General features: G+C 34.0%; 1 protein-coding gene across 2 annotated transcripts in view; it reads right to left on the bottom strand.

Moving 5' to 3' along the window:
* NKAIN2 (sodium/potassium transporting ATPase interacting 2) overlaps nucleotides 1-16,218 on the bottom strand; it is an 875,120-nt gene that overhangs the window by 374,406 nt on the left and 484,496 nt on the right. For both annotated transcript variants that reach the window (XM_045843378.1, XM_045843377.1), the window contains one exon: nucleotides 14,762-14,842. In XM_045843378.1, the coding sequence (XP_045699334.1) occupies nucleotides 14,762-14,842 (81 nt within the window). The remainder of the gene's footprint in view (nucleotides 1-14,761; nucleotides 14,843-16,218) is intronic.

Below are 16,218 nucleotides of genomic sequence, written 5' to 3'. Positions count from 1 at the left end.
TACATTAATTTATTACAAGAGCTTCTTATTGCACCAATAAATTTATCATCCAAACCATACCCGTTTCTCCTTTTCTCTGAGTGTGCAATTATTTTATTTTCCTCCTTTTTCAATCATCATATGTCTTCAGATTTAGTAATTCCATAGTTGTCAAGGAAAATACTAGGATTTGTGTCTCATTTGCATCGTAGCTTGACTCCTTGACAACATTTTCCAAATGAGATCATGTCACTTCTTCCCCTTGGAGAGATTTTGCTCTGATGAAATACTCAAGAGAATCGAATAATTCAGAAAATAAAATGGTGATTGCAAAGAAGGTGATCTAAACATTTACATTGTAGCTTATTTGTTTTCACTTTTCTAAAAGAACATGTAAATCTGCTACAACTTGCATTCTTAATAAATGTTGGAATTAGTCACAGACTGAGGGCCCATCTTTCCTACATTAGAAGACTGAAGTAAAATACTCTTTTCTCATTATTTTAGAAGCAATTAATACTTTATGGTTTTTGCACTGCACATTCACATTTATTATTTCTATTAGATAATATTCTGCTATCTGTGCTTCTGGTTTTATATTTTCTGAGGAAAAACTTAAAAAGAAAAAGTATCCGGCAATACTAATTATTTGGCTATTTGGCAATGTTAAACTTAGCTATCTTGTTTTCTTTCTTTCTTTCAATTTTTTTCTATTGAGAAGAAAACAGGAAGCAAAAAGGCAAGAAGAATTAAACTCATTATGCCGCACACTATGATGCCACAGTTAACTTACTATATAAATGCGTTGAAAAGTAAGTAGTGGGGGGCCTGGCTATACAAAATGCTTAATGGATTAATTTCAATGCTCGTAAAATCGGAGTGCAAAAGCTGCAGTCCATCCCTTCTGCAGGCTGCCTGACGAAGCTAGTGTATGGGAAGTACCCCCAGGAGGGTCACAGCCCTTCCTAGTGTCTGGCGAGCCACAGATCTCTTCAGAAGCAATTGCAGAGTGTGCCAAATTGTGTGTATTAGTTCCTGTCTCGGGACTAATCGAGAGTACCAAACTCATTTTCACTTGTAATTCAAATAAGATTTAAGGACCTGTCACTAGAGATTTTTCTGTCAGAGTGGAAAAGGGACAGAATGCCCCTATGGTGTCAATGAAGCTACTTCACTACAAAAATGCATAGTTTTACACTATGAAAAAGATGACATTTCTTGAAATACCTCTTAATTACTTCAGTTTTATATATTATCCTGCCTAAGAGTGTGAAACCCCGGAGTCCTGCAATTTCCATTAGACTCATCCCTCTAGCAGGCTACATGCCCTAATGAAGGGAAAAAAAAACTAATTATAATTCTCTAAATGGTTGTTTATTAATGAGTCATCCTTTACTTTTTAACCTTGCAAGCTGCTTTTCTGTTTCCATCAGGCTGTGTACACATTTTGCTTATAAAATATAAAAAAAATACGTCTTTAAGCAGGAGAAGGGGAAGTAACACTTTAAATGCAGCATTAGTACAGAAAACACCTCAAATATTTCAAAATTTCTCCATAATTCTCAATCAGAAAAGGTATTTAAATAATCTTATTTTCTTTGTATTGCTTTACATTTAATTACAGTACTTACTGAACATTGCTCCCTGGTTACCTATATTAATCCAAATCATGGCTACTAATCCAAAGTACAATTGTATTTTCAATGTAAATTTTAAGTACAGGACAGAATTAGAGTAGGTTTGTTGCCATATAAAATGCATGAAAAATAGTCACTTATTTGCTCTTTCTGACTAAATAAAACTAGATGCTAGAAGCGCAAAAATTTTTTAATTTATTTCACTCTTTAATGTTCCTTGGGTTGTATTTTTGTGTTATCAACAGTTCATCAGAGCATCAGTTGTCCCTGAGTGAGTCCACAGACATAGAAATTGACATTTTGCCCCCCAAAGCTAATTTGGCAACTGTCAATTCCAGTCCAGTTTTAAAATAAATTCCAGGGGTCATGTTAGGATGATGGTTTTCAGTGAAGGGGGTGATTTTGATAAGGCTATCACAGCCTGAGAGCACACCAGGAGCTTGGGGCCATGCTGAGTTGGATATAATTCTCAAATAAGTTCTGCCTCTATTTCAGCATTTAAGGGCCACTTAATATAAGATCACTTAATGTGAATCAAATACTCCAAGATTTTTAAAAGAATTGTAGTAGTTTAAAAATTTCTTTTAAATATATATATTTTTAATTTAAAGCTATGGGGCTGTTAATTCAACCATATTCTAGTATTTTACATATCTCTGTAAATTATAAACTTATAAAATATAGCTGTTTTAATTTTTGACATAGAGTAACATTTCCTGTTCTGCAATGATCTCTATAAACTGGGCTTTGGATTATAAATGTGGATGTCAATTGCTTAGACCATGTTTGTCTTTTTATCTTCAGCAGGGTACTGTCTTAGACTATTGATCTCTATAGTTTTGTTTTTAATACTTACATTTTGAAAACTTTCCCTAGTAAGTCAGTGACATCTTCACTACCTCAAAGAGAATTACCAGTGATTCAACAGGAAGTCAAAAAAGGAGAAAGAAATGCTTAGTTCTTAATTTTTTGACTTCCAAAAGAGACTCTCAAAGTCTACCTCAGAAATACTAGCTTTGATTGAGTGCTCATCAGTGGATGAGTGCATAAAAAAAGCTGTGGTACATTTACACAATGGAATACTACTACGCCATAAAAAGAAGGAAAGCTCACCTTTTGAGACAGCATGGATGGACATGGAATTTATTGTGCTAAGTGAAATAAGCTAGTCAGAGAACAACAAGTACCACATGATATCACTTATATGTGGAATCTAATGAACAAAATAAACTAACATACAAAATAGAAACAGACTTATAGACACAGAGAACAGACTGACAGCTGTCAGAGTGGAGGGTAGTTATGTGGCTGAGTAAAAAGGGTGAAGGGATTAAGCACAAAGCAAAAAAAAAAAACAAAACAAAACTCATAGACACAAACAACAGTACAGTGATTGCCAGGAGAAAGGGGTGGGGGAGGTAGAAGAAGGTAAAGGGCGGAAAATGGTAATGGAAGGAAACTTGAATTGGGATGGTGAACACACAACACAATGTATAGATGACATATTATAGAATTGTACACCTGAAATCTATGTAATTCTTTTAACCAGTGTCATCCCAATAAATTTAATTTAAAATTTTTAGTAGTTTCTCTAAAGTTTGTAGATAACATTTACAAGAAATCCAATTACATTTTCAAATAATCCCATGCTACTTCATGTACAATGTGATTCCTATATTAACAAAATAATTCTAACTTCTCCCTTTCACCCATTTTATCACTGCATTCATGTATTTCACTTATATACAAGCACACACACATATATGTACACAAATGCGTGTACAAATGGGTCTGGCACAAATAACACTCCTCTTTTATTACAAAATTTTTATTACAAAAGTCATAAGCACATAACTCTATAACACAACAATATCACACTCAACATACCATATGACATTTTAGATGAAATGCTTAAATTAAAACTATAAATTATCATACCTACATTATTACCCTACCAACCACACTCAAGCAGGTGTTACTTCTGCCAGACCCTGTATATATATACATACATATATATATGTATGTATATCTTTATGTATATATGTATACATACACATACATGCAAAAGGTTGGTTAAGAAAAATTGTACATAGGATATTTCTTAACAACAGATTGGAAAGAGATCAGATAAGACCAGGAAGCTCACTCCTGGAGAGAAAGGAGTAGGCCTTGGATTAGTGGGATAAGGTGAGCCTTTGAACGAGGAGCAGTTGCTAGACAGTGTAGAGAGCTACCGAGTCAGCATTCGGAGGCTGTCATCCTGACCTTCACCAGCAGCACAGAGCCTCAGGGGAGCCAAAACCATACCTGGAGACCATTCTGCTATTTTAGGGAAATGCTCAGGTGGCCTGTTCCCATTTTTCTCTGAGCGGACCTTCTTCAAAAAAGTTTCACATATGTCATACTCATGAATTACCTATCAGAAATAATAATGTTCGCTCATACCCCAAGACTTTGTTAGTGCTCATGGGGAACCCTGGTATATGGAAGGTCCTCTTTCAAAACCCAAAACACTTTTAAGCCCACGAAAGAAAAGATCAGGTGTTTGATACTCACAAAGACATTTGGAGGCTCAATTAGCAAGATGGAAAGACATCAAAGTAAGAAAGTCAAATGAAAGCCATTAATTTACTAGAGTCATGGAAATTGTATATACTGTCTAGTTCTTGTGGAGAGAGAGAGCAACTCACCATGAGAGGAAACACTGGAATTGTGAAATGGTTTGCATTGTTTTAACCTTAATAAAAGGACTGGAATCTAAGTGGGAATTCTCAGCTATAGCTGTATTTCTTAACCAGAGCTGCACTTAGCATACAGTAGCTTTGTTACTCTTAGAATAGGGATCCTCAGCTTGCTATAAAAATACATTTATGCAAACAAGGTAAAGTTAAAGGAATGGCCATGTATGGTCTAGTCAGCTCCACCATGGAGAAAGGTATGGGGAAGATTCTGGAAAGAATTTTCCCTCATGAACAAAGGATACACATGACTTGGGTATTAAAGGATAAACTTAAGCATAAATTCTCCGTAGAGCTCTAGGTAATCTGTTGTTTTCCTTTGCTTGAGATCTTGGTTATAGCCAGTACTAAGTAATAAATCAGGTCATAAATTTGCATTTGCACAAATATCTGGGATCCTTGTTTCAAAGGACAGCCAAAAATAAAAAATACTTCCTTGAGCCTAGTTTAAAACTTCCAGGTAGTCCAATATTTACAAGTCAAAATATGTTTAATGTACAAATAAGAATGCTGGCATGTAGGAGTTGATTAGGGGCAAAGTAACTCAGGCCTCATTCCAAAAAAAAAAAAAAAATCAGTCTAAAGTTTAAAAAGATACGAGATGATTCGTGATTGTTAATTTTGAAAAACATTGATGTTGGTGGCCTGCTGCTCAGGGTTTTTCCCGTGCTTACCATCCCTGCAGAGCACTGGACTAGCCATGAGAGATGTTGATGCCATTATGCATGTGGCAGTGGAAGAGAGGGAATACCTCCAGCAGCTCTATTTGCTAGAGCTAGGCAGTTACTGAAATCCATTCTATTACCATTTAATTTCATTCCAACTAGCATTTTTCATGTGTCTGGCATTTCCTTTGATCCTGGGGATGAATACAAAATGATTCCTCTATTGAAGAAGAGACTGTTAAGTAAACAAATAATTAAAATATATTAATAGGAGCAACTTATATTTATTTTATGATATATCAGCTTGTTTATAAACATCTAAAATTCTATAATTCCTCACTGCTGTGTGGTACCTCAAAGGCAGGCATTCTCCTGAATAACAATGTTGATATACAGCATTTTAGAAAGCTGAAGTTTAGCAGGAGATATGGAAATGTAAGTAAATATAATACAGTGTGAAAAATAATATATATTTATGAAGTTATAGGAAGAGATTGAACATTTTTTCTTTATTCTTATTGATATTATTACATTTTAATTCAGTAATGTGTAGGTCATTGGAAAATCACCTCTGTATCTAATAAGCAATGTATGCTGGTCCTATAAGTTAAAATAGATGACATTGCCATTGTATTCCTTAAAAGAGTTTATGTACAATGGGTATTACAACAATCTTAAATGTTTTTAAGAATTCACTAGTGAATTGCAGACTTCGTGCAGATATGAAGTTTCTTTTCTCTGTCAAAAGTTTTAATTAATGATTCAGTTTCTTTAAAGTATAAAGGTTGTTCAAGTTTTTAATATTTTTCAAGTTGTATATTTTCCAACAAATTGGCCCATTTCATCCTGATCATCAAATATATTGGCTTAACCTTGTTCACAATGTCCTCTCTCTTTTTTTTTAAAGGATACTTTTTAAAAATATTTTATTTATTTATTTTTTAGAGAGGGAAGGGAGGGAGAAAGAGAGAGAGAGAGAGACATCAGTGTGCAGTTGCTGGGGGTCATGGCCTGCAACCCAGGCATGTACCCTGACTGGGAATCGAACCCGCAACACTTTGGTTTGCAGCCTGTGCTCAATCCACTGCGCTACGCCAGCCAGGGCCACAATATCCTCTCTTGCTAGACAGTCTGTAGTGTCCTTTGTAATATTACCAAAGTATGGTCTTACTTATTTTTCCCCTTGATCTTTCTTAATAGGTTTTTAAAACTTAACATTTTAAAACAATTTAATTTTATTGAATTTTTTCCTGTTGTAAGTTCATTGAGCTCTTCTATAATCTTCATTATTTTAATCTTTCTACTTCTGGTGGTTTCATTTGCTATTTTGTTACTAGCTTCTGGATATGGAAGTTTAGATGATTAATTATCAGTATTTCTTCTCTCTTAATATCTCTATGTAAAGTCAAACATTTTACTCTGAAACCCATTTAGATTCCTACTCCCAAGATTTTTTCAGTACAAAATATTTTCTTTCTTTTCTTTTATTTCTTTATTTATTTTTAGAGAGAGGGGGAAGGAGGGCGAAAGAGAGGGAGAGAAACATCAGTGTGTGTTGGCCTCTCATGTAGCTCCTACTCAAGACCTGGCCTGCCACTCAGGCATGCACCTTGCCTGGGAATCAAACCAGTGACCCTTTGGTTCACAGGTGGGCACTCAATCCACTGATCCACACCAGTCAGGGTACAAAGGGTTTTCTAATATCTAGTCCCACCTTTTGGGCCTATAGGTTATTTAGAAGTATTTTGCTTAATTTACAAGCAGTCACAGGCTTTTGCTTTTTTTAGCTTAATTTTAGTTGTCAGGAAATAGTAACTGAATAATTGCAAATCATTCTATATTTTGAGAATTCTATGTTTGGAATTGAATTTTCCAAATATATATAATTGAATTTTCCATATACCTTTGAAAATATCTGTACTTTTATTTTTTGGCATAGTGTCCTAATATTTCAATTAAGTTTGTTAATTGTGTTAAACTGATATTTTATATTCTTCTTGAATTTTGATCTGATATGTATTCAAAGAAGAGTATTAAAAATCTTTCACTGTGACTAGCTATTTCTCCCTTTAATTCTGTGTATTTATAATTTATATATTGTGTAGCTGAAATATTTTATTCAGTTAATACTAATTGCAATATCTTCATGTAGATTGACTTTTAAATCACTTATCTTTATTAATGCTTCTTACTTTAAACACTACATCATCTGATATTAGAATTATTATACCATTTTTTTGTATTTATATGGTATATCTTTTCTACTTTTTCCTCTTTTAAATGTAAATCTTATATTTAAGGTGAACCTCTTATAGACAATATATAAATGGGTACTACTATGTCTTTAGACTAAAAATATTAATTTTTAACTGAAGTATTTAGCTTATTTATATTTAATGTAATTATCAGTATATTTTGGATTATAGCATCCATCTTTTTTTCTTGTTATACTCCTGTTTTTTGTTAGTTTTCTCATTTCTTAGTTGTATTTGGATTAATCAATTATTTCTATGATTTAATTTTTTTATCTATAGTTGGGTTTTCGTAGATATGTTTTCCTTTAGTCACTACTCAAGAAATTATTAATCCTTGAAATACTATAGTCTATTATCTTTACTATTTCCATGATAATGCTAGAAACTTAGAATGCTGAGTTTCTGCCTTTTGTGTTATTATCACACATTTTAGTTCAAATTCCAGAAGATTTTACTATTATAGATTTTTTTTGCTCATATATCTATCTTTTTTTCTTTGAAATTTTATTTCTTCCAAGGACTGGTTTCCCTTCTGCCTGAAGGACTTTCTGTAGTATTTGTTTTAGTTCACGTTTGCTAGTAATACATCATCTTAGTTCTTGTTGACTTAAAATTCATTTACTTCACCTTTATTGTTGAAAAATATTTTTAAAGAGCACAGAATTCTAGGTTGCAACTTTTAGAGCACTTTAAAGGTGACATTCAATTGCCTTCTGGATTTATTGTTTCTGTTGAAAGGTCAATTGTCAGTCTTTTTTGCTGTTGCTTTAAACGCAATGGGTCTTTTACCTGTGATGGCTTTTAAAATTTTTCTTTTTGAGCCTTGGCTGGTGTGGCTCAGTGAATTGAGTTCTGGCCTGCAAACCAAAGAGTCACTGGTTCCATTCCCAGTCAGCTCACATGCCTGGGTTTTGGGCCAGGTTCCCAGTAGGGGGTGCATGAAAGGCAATCACACATTGATGTTTTTCTCCCTCTTTCCCTCTCCCTTCCCCTCAGTCTAAAAATACATGAATAAAATCTTAAAAAAAAGATTTTTTTTTATTTTGATTTTTGAAAATGCTACTAGTTTATATTTGGATGTGGTTTTCTTTGTACTTGTTCCACTTGAGATCTGAAAGTCTTCTTGAACCTGTGGGTTGATATATTTAATCAGTTTGGAAAAATTATCTGTCATTATCACTTCAGATATTGCTTCTGTACTATTCTATCTCTTTTTCCTTCTGGGAATTCAGTTCTTTGTGTATTGTACCTACGGCAAAACCCAATATGTTTCTGACATTCTTTTCTGTATTTTTATTCTTCCTTTTTTTTTGTTAACCTCTGTGGTTCAATTTGGATATTTTCTATTGACCTAATCTTCTCTTATCTTTAAAATCTACTATCAAACACCCTAATGGATTCTTAGTTTAAATATTATAATTTTCAGTTTTGAAATTTTCACTTATTGTTTCTATAGATCCCAACTTTAAGAGGGTAAATTCTTCATCTTTCAATATAGTGTCTCCAATTTCTCTCATTATTTTCTTCAACATATATTTTTTAAAATCCTTATTGTAATTAAAAGTGAATACCTGAATCGTATGTTGGTCTGCCTCAATCATCCATTCTTTTCTTCACTTTTAGTAACAAGTTTCTCTCTTTAGCATGTGTAGGAGTATTCCATTGCCTGATATTATGCACAAAAATCAACTGCGAAGATCTAAGCAATGCTATCTTTCTCCTAAGATGTTTTTCTTTTCTTTATTTTTTTTCCAACTGTACATATACAGTAATGTCTGATCAGCTTATTTCAAGCAAGGACTGTGCTGAGTTGAACCTGGATTTTAGCTCTGATAATGTGTACTGTGTGTTTGCCCCTGGTTCAATCTTCAGGTTTCTCAATTGTAAGTATAGCTTACTCTGTAGATCTTCTTTACTATCTACAAGACTTATTTTGCAACACTGCTGATTTTTTTTACTCTGTTTTTTAGTCTTCCCACTTCAGACTTACACAGAATTTGCCAAATGCTTTTATGAGAAAATTACCCATGTGTTTGAGGTCTTCTCCCTCAAAGCTATGCTAATTTATACACACCCTAGAAATAGCTTTCTATGTGTTCAAAGCCCGGATTATTAGCCTCCTGCCCCAAGAAGAATCTGCAAATGCCACCAGGATATAGCATCTTTAAAGGGTCAGCTCATCTGTTTGGGGTACTTACCTTCCCAGAGTGTAATTACTTCAGCAGATCTCTACTGTTTATGCCTTTTAGTCATGTGAAGTTTATTATACACACACAAACACTGTATCTTTAAAAATCTATTTGTTGCTTCACCTAGGTCAATCTATTAAGGTTTCTGCAGCCCTTCTCCCTGCTGTAACATGATTCTTTTTCCTCTTTATTCATTTTTCAAAATAAAGTTTGCCTTTTTCTCTGAGTGAGAACTGAATTAAGGAAGTTAGATTATTTGGGGATGATGACAAATTCATCCTGTACATGTTGAATTTAAGGTGACAATAAAGTGGACATGACACCAGCAGGAAGATGTTGGGCTTGAACTTAGCAGCAAGGTTAGGGCTGAAGATAGAAATCTGGTAGACATGGGTAGAAGTCACAGTTTAAATGATGACAGTGGATAGCATGTTCAAGTAAAATAATGTAGAAAAGAGAAGCAGAAAGCTTCAAAGGCCAAATTACTAACTTCAGGGGTATTAAAAGGAAGTAGGAAACGTAAGCAAAGAAAAAAGAGTTGAGGAAGAAAATAATTAGTTTAATTCAATGCACTATTAAAGAAAACAAGAGAAGATGGGCATTGGCTCTTTAAGTAAATTATAATAGGTTGGTTCATTTCTATTTTGAAAAAAAATTACATGGTTAATTCCTAATAACATGTAGAATGTTTTATTCTATATCCTAAAACAAAACCTACTCTGATTGTTAGGAAATGAAAATTTGCTTCCTTGTTTAGTAAGAGCAAATTAAATTTTCTTCAATTACATACATTTTACAGTTAAAAAAATAAATATATGAATTCAAAAAATTGTCCTCTAATATTTGTTTATTTAGCCTTAAATCTATTATCAGAAGAATTCTTTATTTGCATAGAGTTTTTCAATCTTAATGTACAGCACTAATTCCATTTTTTTAAAAAATTAATAGGTTTCTCTCCATACTAGCTTTTTCATATGAAATCATAAAAACAAAATTTTATACCAATATTGATTTGATTGAGCAGAAAATATCCAAAACTGAGATACCCCTTTAAATGAGTAATGTTTTTAAATAGAGTGAACAAGCAGGGACTGCTGCAACAGGACATCATCCCACACAGCACTCACACCTGGTTTTCAGGATGTTTTCCCCGTCACTACAGTGAAGGACAGGTTTTATATTCCTCCTGACTTCTATTTGCAAGACAGAAATTTTAGTCCCCATGACTGAAATAAGCCACACTCTTACATGACTGTGTTATATATCAATTTTTAAATAAATATTTATATCTAGACCACAGAAATAATTATTCATATTATTCAAAAATGGCAGTTTTGTAGAAGTAGCTGTTAAATGCGCTTATTATAAAACAAACTAATCAATAGGTATAATTAGTTGCTTAGGTTGTGTTTAACTAGATAAATTTCCAACAATATAATCAAGCCTGAAGAATACATACTTGCATCTTAGTTTCAAGGGGTTAAAAACTAATTAGCTGTTTTAAATGTAAATAATCCCTTGGTTTTTTCTTCATGGTCTGTAAAGTTATTGTTTCTTTTCTAAAGATAGGTGCACCATTCACTAATGGTGCCCCATAAAGTACAAAAGTAGAATATGAGTTCTCAAAATCATCACATAGTGTTAAAATATAATTTCAGCATAAGAGTAATTTCCAGTTCTGTCAGATCCAATACAATACATGTTTTTACAGATACCAAAGACCACTGCATTTTTCCTGTGTACTGCTACTCAAAAATTATTTCATAAATTTCATGTCCCAGGTGACGGGCCTAATAGGTGAATTACCATACCACCTCACATGTATTTTCCTTCTAACTACTATGCACTTTGAAGCTAAAATTTACTATAGAACTAGTAACAGATCTTTCTGCAAAGTAACTCAGTTCAGTTGATACCTGGAATTAGTTCCCATTTCTTTCTATTTGACAAGTGAGCAACAGAATCAATCACGGGTGTCCAAAACAACACAACAGAACAATAAAACTATTTACATGAGGAATTCTCAAAACTATTAATTCAATAAACATTGAATGCTCAGAGGCAACTGCCTACAAAGTTAGCAGATACTTTGAGTTACAAACTAGTGTCAACTGTTTCCTTAACAGGAGATCGATTAAAAGAGCAACCAAAAAGGTAACACATTATATGATGCAGTAGGATATTTACTTGTAACACCAATATCTAAGCTATTAATGTGAACAACATGGAAAAATTGTCATATAATTATATGTTTATTTGTTGCTATCATCTGTTCTATCACTGTTTTATACTACATTTCCATTAATTTAACTGAGAAAAAAAATTTAAAGCAGTTTCTCTGGTGAGTTAGTTTTATTTTTCCTTAAATATTATGAGGATAATAATTAAAGTATGGTCACTGATATTTTAATAATGTTTGATTTACACAGATTTTTCAGTGAAGAAAATATGTTAACTACATAGCTATGGGTACAAAGAAAACTGAAGATCAAGCAGGTCACTCCTGTGTATCATATTACTATAATTAAGCTATTTCATTATTGAATGTACACAGTGTGTTGGTTAATGACTCCAATCTCTGTTTTGCTCATTAGTCCAAGGTAAATAGTTTGGAAAAGCAAAGCAAAGCAAAGTCAGAAAAGACACTGTGGAAAACAACCACACAACATTCTAAACTCTAAGGAGGGGTGTCCAACCCACAGTCCGTGGACCACATGCAGCCCAGGATGGCCATGAATGCAGCCCAACACAAAATCGTACATTTACTTAAAACATTGCAGTTTTTTGGTTTTCATTAGCGTTTGTGTATTCAATGTGTGGCCCAAGACAGCTCATCTCCTTTCAGTGTATTCCAGAGATGCCAAAAGGTTGGATGCCTGTGCAACAGGTAAATCAAGATTGCCTTCATAGTCTTGCCAATATTCATTATGAAGGAATCATGGTTCACAAAATACTTTATGAAAATAGACATTTCTTTCACATATATATGACCATAGATTTTCCTACCTGATTCAATTTCCTCTATTTGTCCCTCAGCCTCAAACAAACTGACCCATTCATATGGTCAAACCATGTTATTTTTTAGTGTGTTGAGAAAAAAATTATATTCTGTAATCTAAGTGTTATCAGCAGTTTCAGGAGTCCAATTTTGAGTTTTCATATACCTGTCCACTTTTCAATCACCAATGCGCCCTCCTGTCACCGTGTTACTTGAAGAGTGTGATGCAGTTGCAGAACCTGAAGAATTAAACGGTATAAATATGCCTTTCTCAAACCCTTTGAGTAGAAAAGGAAGGAAAAACCTGGTACAGATAAGTATTATAACTTTGCCCTTTATGGGTTTTTTTAGATTATTTGTTAAAAATATTAAATTTTCATGTGCTCTGCAGAGCCTAGTATTGGTTTATGAGACGAAAAGAAAGAGGAATATTATTAACTGCTGCCTTGCCAAGGGATAGTCATTACCTGCCTGTGTGCGTTAGAAGAATTTTTAGTCATTTGGGTTGTAACTGTCTTAAACTGTAATGTTTTAGGATGTACCCACGCTGTGGTTTCAGTGCCCATGTCCAAGGTCATGAGATCATAAGCTTTGTTTGTGCCTGCAGCTATCACGTGGAGCCAGGAACACAATTACTGAACATTTGTGCAGGCTGCTTAGCTCAAATCTCTCTCTCTTTACTTCTCTCTCCTTTTATATTAAACAAACTGATCTCCTAGATCATTTTACTCAGCCAATATGCCTGAATAAAAGCCTTCCAATTTTTAAGGTGACTATTTAAAATTAAAAATATCATTAAAAGTCATTCTAGTATAGAATTCCTTTGAATAAAGTAGATTATAGAGCAGTGGGGATCTATAAATTGGGTAAGGAATTCAAGTCCTTGGAAAGTGTGTTTTGCTTTTCTGGCATGGACACAGCAGCAGTCCTGTCTCTGTCCTTCCTAGAGCACCTGAAAAATTCATTTTCATTGGTCACAGCACCTTGGGAAAGCACTGCCTGCTGTCCCGAGTGTGGAGGCCAACGCACTACAAGAATCACAGAAATGCCTCTTCTGGGTTCGATAAGCATCCTTGAAAATGCTCAGAGTGCTTTGTAACACTCCTCAATGCTAGATTATCGATGTGTATTACTACTAGTTCCATCACCCGCCCCCTAAAGTATACAGCCCTGCAAAGACAATTCCTAGTGACTTTACAGCTCACTTTTGTCTCCTTTTTACAGCAGGCTACAGCTGGGTTTTAAAAAAAATGTCAACATCTTTGCAGGGTCTTCCTGCTCTAATAAAAGATAGGTGAAAGAACATTTTACAATATTTTAAAGTTAATATGAGGAAGGACATGACTGCAACTTTCTCAAGTGTCTCAAGCAAGATGCACTACTTCTTTGAATGGATTATCTCATTTGACTTACCTGGTGTTAATTGCATTCCAAAGACATTGAAATTGAGAACAGGCTGACAGTGACCTGAGGGGCTTGGGGAGGGGATGATGGGGGGAAAAGGGTGAAGGGTTTACAAGAACAATTATAGAGGACACATGGACAATAACAAGGGGGGTGGAAACAGGGGAGGGAGGTGGAGACGGTTGGGGCGGGGGGGAGGGCAAAGGCAGAAAACTGTATTTGAACAACAATAAAAAAAGAAACATTTATTTGCTGTGAAGCTAAAAAAAAGAATGCTGGTTTTAGAGATCTAAAGACCACATTATTTCAATAGTAAAGTCATTCGTGGAGGAAATATAACAGCAACACATGCTCAGAAACAATCACACATACTCTCATATGAGAAACCTAATGAAAAAGGAAGTATGATAAGTCTGTTATTTTACAATAAACTGTTTCTTCACTTAAATAATAACATATAACTTTGGTAACAATTTTACCCAATCAAAACCCATTAATTGTTCAAATCACTGCATTGCTATTTGGACCCAATCAAGAAAATCTTTAGAAGAGTAATAAGCAAAGTAAGTAACTTAAACTTCAAAATTTTATCTCTAAACATTTTCTATTTTGCTTTAGAAATCTCTCATTAGTCAATGTTTTAGAAGTTCATGGTGAGGTCACTATAATAATCAATATTTCACATTTGTTTTGCTTAAAAATGAAAATACATTTTTGTGATGCACCAAAGCATTTTTTTGATGATAGAAGTGCAGAGATATAGACCAGGACACCTTTCAATTTACCTTCCTTCAAAGTGCATTTAAGTAACAAGAACAGGATGAGACTCTGCCTTACTTAGGTAAAGGCTTATTAACACACTACTGAGGACTCAGGCAAATCAGAGAGTAAATTACCTTTGAGAGATCCCCAGCCTCCAAATAGAAGCAGATAACAAACACATTCCAGGTAACCCAGAGGACTAGCCAAACAGCATACTGCAGAAAAGCAAGAGAGAGAAAAAAAACACAATTAATTTTGAATCAACTAAGTAAGATTTAAAAAGAACTTGAATATTTGAACACTCCAATCATAAGATTAGTGGAAATATTAGATATTGCTTCTTTCTAAGGAACAGGATGAGATTCATATTCATCTGTTGATATTCTTATCACTGTTATGGACTCATAGTATTATAGCTCAACCTTGCTTAAGAATAATTTTTAGATTTTTAGATAAAAGGAACAGTAGCCCACATTCTGTTTTAAGGACAATAACTAAGCCTTCTAGATATTTAAAAAATCGGATGCTCCAAGAGAAGAATCAAATACAACCCATCAAAGAGAACTCCTATCTTTCCTTGGCAAAATCAAACCATGTGTAACATACAACTTCTCTCCAAATTATTTGGAGTTATCCTCAAACAGTTCTTCTATTTCTGCTCCATCTAATCAGCTTTCTCTTCTTTTCACTTCCCTCTTCACCTTTTTATTTCATCCTCACACAGTCTCCCATGACAGTGAGCATCTAGCTATTACCTTAATTTTATTCTGTTTTCTATTTATTGTGCCTTTTTCACGGAGGATGAATTTTTCTTACCAAGACATAGCTCTGATCAGTAAGTCAACTAACACTGTTTAAGCAACTAGAAAGCAACATTCTAGAAAGATATTGAAGATAGAAAGACCAATGATAAATTCCCCCTGAAATCAAGTCAAGTGGTGAAGGTAGAGAAAAAGATGATTATTATTCAAAAATCATAAAACATAGCCTGGGCATTCTGAGAACAATTAGTCCTGCAAAGCTTAACAGAAGAGGTGAAACACCTTCCTTAAGAGGGGAATCAAATGAACATATGAACTTAAATAAAATTAGTGGTGGGGGCGAGGTTGGAAGGACTCTGGTGGGAGGGTGCTGTAAACAAAGAAAACAGTTGATGTGCATTTGAAAAAGTGAGACAAGAGGGTATCATGCCATTTCTCTGATAAATGAAAATCAATGGCTCCCATTCTTTAGATAATGAGTTCTGAAACCTTTATTTTATATTTCAAGGGCCTCTATGATCTTGTACCATGTTATCTTTTTTAGACACATTTCATTTAACCTCTCAAGTCATCATGGATTTCAGACATTGGACTACTTGCTGCTCCATGTACACAGAAGGCTACTTGCCACCTCTATGCCTTTTTATTTGTAATTCCTTCAAGCTTTACTATTTTTATCCCCCAGGTACTTCTTTTATCACCTATCAATATTTTTTTTTCTCCAAAGGTCAATTTAAATATCACCTCCTGAATGATATCAATTGGAATTGACTTAGTCCCGCTTAGTGGTCCAGTAAGATCTTACTTGATCTAATTTCATTCTAAATGCC

Source organism: Phyllostomus hastatus, unplaced genomic scaffold (genome assembly GCF_019186645.2).
Source record: "Phyllostomus hastatus isolate PE091 unplaced genomic scaffold, TTU_PhHast_1.1 phas_contig_40, whole genome shotgun sequence".
In the NCBI taxonomy this organism is placed as follows: domain Eukaryota; kingdom Metazoa; phylum Chordata; class Mammalia; order Chiroptera; family Phyllostomidae; genus Phyllostomus; species Phyllostomus hastatus.
The sequence above is the reverse complement of the archived record's forward strand: the minus strand, read 5'-3'. Positions and strand labels throughout refer to the sequence as shown.